Raw genomic sequence first — 4,885 nt, 5'->3', positions numbered from 1 at the left:
TCAGCTGCTGTTGCTGAAAGTGTTGCTGATCCTTTTGCTCATGAGGCTAAATTTTTCACCGAGATGAGAGTGTTGAACCGAGATGTATGAAAGATGCTTCTTTAATTTATCTTTGCTTGTTGCATTTTTGCTTGTTTTCTAAATTTCAGGTTGGTATGTAGGTGCGGGTTGTCCTTGAAGGTGTTGATAAGTTCAGCAATTTGATTGGGTCAGTGTATTATCCTGATGGTGAATCAGCAAAAGACCTGGCGTTGGAACTTGTTGAAAATGTATGTTCTTCCCTTGTACTATGATATTACTGGGAAATAACCTTTTAGCTGAATTTCTGTTGGACTTGAAAGATTTATTCCACTGATTTTCTATTGGATCATAACTATGTTGAGTTATTTGAGTTAGCAGTAAGCTTGTGGCCTCTGAAATTGACTTAGACCTGATGTTTATGAATATATATGAAACACGTAAAACACGCATTGAAGCTATGAAAGATTTTTATCTACCTACCTACCAACTAGAAGGATTTCAAAAGGAAATTTTGTACTGGCTATCCTTTCTGGCTTTATGGCTAATCGCATCAAGTGGCTTACCAAAGATTGCACAAATAATTAAACATTTCTTGTTTATTGTCTCTTAATATTTACTGCTTTATTCCTTTCATCATTTCTTAAAACATTTTGACACATTAAATCGTTTATGTTTTGTCAGCTGTCTAGCTATTTATTTATTTATTTTTGTATATTAATAGTTTTTCAGGAAGTTATTCTCTTACCCACCATTGCTTCCTGACACTTTAATTAAAATAGTTGCCATGATTTCCATTCCTGTAGCTTTGGTAATTGAGTTGCGTCAGAGAGACATGCAATGCAGTTTTATAAAGGGAAATTTTTGGAGTTTCTCCATGTCTTTTCATCTGATAAGATTCATTTAAACAATAGTAAAAACCCCTCTCGTTTCGATTTCCTCTATCTATAGGGTTTCGCCAAATATGTTGAATGGAGTGCAAATATGATGGAGGATGAGGCAAAGAGGAAGCTGAAGGCTGCAGAGCTTCAGGCTAAGAAAAGCAGATTGAGGATGTGGACAAACTATGTACCACCAGCAACTAATTCCAAGGCAATTCATGACCAGAATTTTACAGGAAAGGTAAACTGTCTTCCAGTTTTATTCCTACCAGTCAATCTTCAATTAGATTTGCATAATAATTTGGCTGGACTCTTTCTAGGTGGTTGAGGTTGTAAGTGGGGACTGCATCATTGTTGCAGATGATTCCATTCCTTATGGCAGTCCACTAGCAGAGAGACGAATTAACCTGTCAAGTATTCGATGTCCCAAAATGGGCAATCCTCGTAGAGATGAAAAACCAGCTCCCTATGCTCGTGAAGCAAAGGAGTTCTTGAGAACACGCCTCATTGGCCGTCAAGTATGAAAATTATAAGATTGATTATTTTGATGATCAATTGTGAAAACAGTCATTAGTTGCTTATACCTGTTTTCAGGTTAATGTACAAATGGAGTATTCTAGAAAGGTTAGTCCAGCAGATGGGTCTGCAGCTCCACCTGGAGCTGCTGATGCTAGATCAATGGATTTTGGATCAGTTTTCCTAGTATCAAATGTTAAGAGTGAGGGTGATGGTGTTCCTGCTGGTAGCCAGCAACCCGGGGTCAATGTCGCTGAGTTGGTAGTTGCTCGAGGATTTGGAACTGTCATTAGACATCGGGACTTTGATGAGAGATCAAACTACTATGATGCTCTTCTTGCTGCAGAATCACGTGCCATATCTGGCAAAAAAGGGATCCATTCTGCCAAGGACTCTCCGGTCATGCATATAACTGATCTGACCATTGTGAGAAGCTACATTAAATTTTGCTTCTTTGCTTTTACGCTGTTAATATTTTTTATAAAATGTTGTAAAAACCATTTTTTTTCCCGTTTTGATTCATTCTAGGCATCAGCCAAGAAAGCCAAAGATTTCTTGCCTTTCCTGCACCGGAGTAGAAGAATCCCAGCTGTTGTGGAATATGTCCTCAGCGGCCATCGTTTTAAATTGTTAATTCCAAAAGAAACTTGCAGCATTGCTTTTGCATTCTCTGGTGTTAGATGTCCTGGTCGTGATGAGCCATATTCTGAGGAAGCAATTGCACTGATGAGGCGGAAGATTATGCAGAGAGATGTTGAGGTAATTCAGGGTTTATCCCTTCCTGTGTGAACTAAGATTCCTGGTTGTAGTTTTTAATTGTAAAATTGTTATTTATTTATTTTATTTTATTATTTACTCTTTTCAGATTGAAGTGGAAACTGTTGATAGAACTGGAACGTTCTTGGGATCCTTATGGGAGTCAAGGACAAATGTAGCAGTTACACTCCTTGAAGCTGGTCTTGCAAAACTTCAAACATCCTTTGGCAGTGACAGAATTCCTGATTTACACCTTCTGGAGCAAGCTGAACAATCTGCAAAGAGGCAAAAGCTGAAAGTAAGGAAGAGGTCCCTCCCTAATGATGCTTGACATTGCCACTTCTGTTTTTCCGGTTTGCTATTCTGAAGTGATTTGTATTGCAGATATGGGAGAATTATGTCGAAGGGGAGGAAGTCTCTAATGGTGCAACTGTTGAAAACAAACAGCAAGAAGTTCTTAAGGTGCTTTGGATACTCCTGCATAAATGACCATTTTTGCTGTGAAAACTGAAAAATTCGGAATGATCTCTCGATATTTTAAAAGTCTGAATGATTTGTCCCATTGTTACACATTTGTAGGTTGTGGTTACAGAAGTTTTGGGTGGTGGTAAATTCTATGTTCAGCCCGCTGGAGATCAGAAGATAGCATCCATTCAGCAACAGCTTTCTTTTTTGAACCTTCAAGAAGCTCCTCTGCTTGGTGCTTTCAGTCCTAAGAAGGGTGACATAGTCCTTTGTCATTTTCTGGCAGATAAATCATGGTACCGAGCAATGGTAAGTTCTTAGTTTAGCTTCTGTAATAGTGAGAAGAGGTAGCCATTCCATGGCCAATCAAGTGTGGTCTTTAGAAATGGCTAATGAGAAATATTTACTTGATCAAAAGTGGATTCTGTTTTGTTTCTTCAAACCTTTTGTATCTTTCTCCCCCTTGCATTTCATGATTTGTTATCTAGATTTGTACTATTAGGATGTAGGGGAAAACAAAATTTGCCAAACTATGAGGCCTGACATCCTTCAGTCAGATATTTTACTACGTGGCTGACATATTGCGTGCATGTGATCTCTTACTATTTATGAATAGAGGTAATGAGATGTGATGACCTATGTTCTTAGTCTAATTCAATTTTATGTTTTGATTTATGATTCGGTATATGGAATCATGTAAGATCGTCAATGGGCCTCGAGGAGCCGTTCAATCTCCCCAGGATAAATTTGAAGTATTCTACATTGATTATGGAAATCAAGAAGAAGTAACTTACAGTCAGTTACGACCACTTGATCAATCTGTCTCTGCCGCTCCTGGTATTGCTCAACTGTGCAGCCTTGCATACATGAAGGTTCCAAACTTGGAAGAGGACTTTGGCCAAGAAGCAGCTGAATATTTGAGCGAACTCACTTTAGGCAGTGGCAAAGAATTCAGGGCCAAGGTTGAGGACAGAGATGCTTCAGGAGGGAAAACGAAAGGGCAGGGAACTGGGACGGTTCTTGCTGTAACTCTTGTTGCTGTGGATACCGAGATCAGCGTTAATGCTGCCATGCTACAGGTTTTCATTGCAAATCACTGTTTTTCTTGATATGCCCTTTAGAGGCATAGATTTTAATTACCTGCATACAGTTTGCACAGGAAACTCACTTCCTCTGAATGTTTTCTTTGTGAAATTTCCAGGAAGGACTTGGTAGGCTTGAAAAAAGAAACAGACGGGACAGAAGAGAGAAACAGCAAGCTCTTGATAATTTAGAGAAATTCCAGGCAGAGGCAAAGACAAGCCGGCGTGGAATCTGGCAGTATGGAGATATTCAGTCGGACGATGAGGACACTGCCCCCCCTGCAAGAAAGGCTAGTGGCCGGAAGTGAGTGTCATTTCTTTGGGGGAAGGTAACTTATAATGTAGACATCTTCACAGGGAATATGAGTCGTTATAGTCATCCACATTTTACATCGAGTTAAGAGAGGAAAAGAAAATGCCGTGCGTAATGCTTTGTGAGTTTTGTTTTTCTTGTTATGAATTTTGTTGTTAGATTAAGGGGGACAATTGTTTTCAAAGATCAGACAATAAAAGGGCATGCGGCAGAATTTAATTATTATTAATTAATATATCATGGGACGGCATAGACATTGTTTTATGGTGATAGTTAAGAACTTCGTTTTCTTTTTCTTGGTTGTCTTTTTATTGAGTTAAATTCACTCAATTCATGTGCTTCAATGGAAGTGTGGATGAAGTCAATAAAGAAAGAGGGGGCAATAGTAATACATAATCACTTCTGCTTTCTAAAAGACATACTTCCCTGCTGGTTCTATCTGACATGCACACACTTGTAAGTAGTCTCTATAATTTCCTTGAATATAAACCAGCACTTTTGACATTTAAAAAAAGGGTGTCTTCTGTTAAACGTAGTTTTTACTTGGTAGAATTTAACAATAAAAAGGTCGGTTTTATTTTGTTCCATTTCTATTTTTAAACAAATTAGACAAGTTTTATAAACACTAAAGAATTCTGTAAAAAATTCTCATTCCGATAGAACTGTAGCCTCCTGTAAGAAAGAAAACACTGGTGACCTTCCAAAAATCATGATTGACAAACTCTGCTAAAAAACTATTATTTTAAAATTTAGAATCTTGGTAACATATATTAAAAGGGTACATTTTAAAGATGCTATAAATTTTTGTTACCAAAAATAATTAAAATGATAAATTTTTTATATTTCAATGTATT

At 37.7% G+C, this 4,885-nt stretch overlaps 1 protein-coding gene across 2 annotated transcripts in view; it reads left to right on the top strand.

Moving 5' to 3' along the window:
* Positions 1-4,326, top strand: part of LOC107630888 (ribonuclease TUDOR 1) — a gene marked incomplete in the record, with an annotated part of 7,004 nt that extends 2,678 nt beyond the window's left edge. For both annotated transcript variants that reach the window (XM_016334167.2, XM_016334168.2), the window contains 11 exon segments: positions 1-84; positions 162-269; positions 970-1,140; positions 1,220-1,417; positions 1,494-1,841; positions 1,944-2,174; positions 2,281-2,469; positions 2,556-2,633; positions 2,751-2,945; positions 3,338-3,715; positions 3,838-4,326. In XM_016334167.2, coding sequence (XP_016189653.1) covers positions 1-84; positions 162-269; positions 970-1,140; positions 1,220-1,417; positions 1,494-1,841; positions 1,944-2,174; positions 2,281-2,469; positions 2,556-2,633; positions 2,751-2,945; positions 3,338-3,715; positions 3,838-4,026 — 2,169 coding nt within the window.

Source organism: Arachis ipaensis, chromosome B03, assembly GCF_000816755.2.
Source record: "Arachis ipaensis cultivar K30076 chromosome B03, Araip1.1, whole genome shotgun sequence".
NCBI lineage: Eukaryota > Viridiplantae > Streptophyta > Magnoliopsida > Fabales > Fabaceae > Arachis > Arachis ipaensis.
Note: the sequence above shows the minus strand (reverse complement) of the source record. Positions and strands in the feature narration are given on the sequence as shown.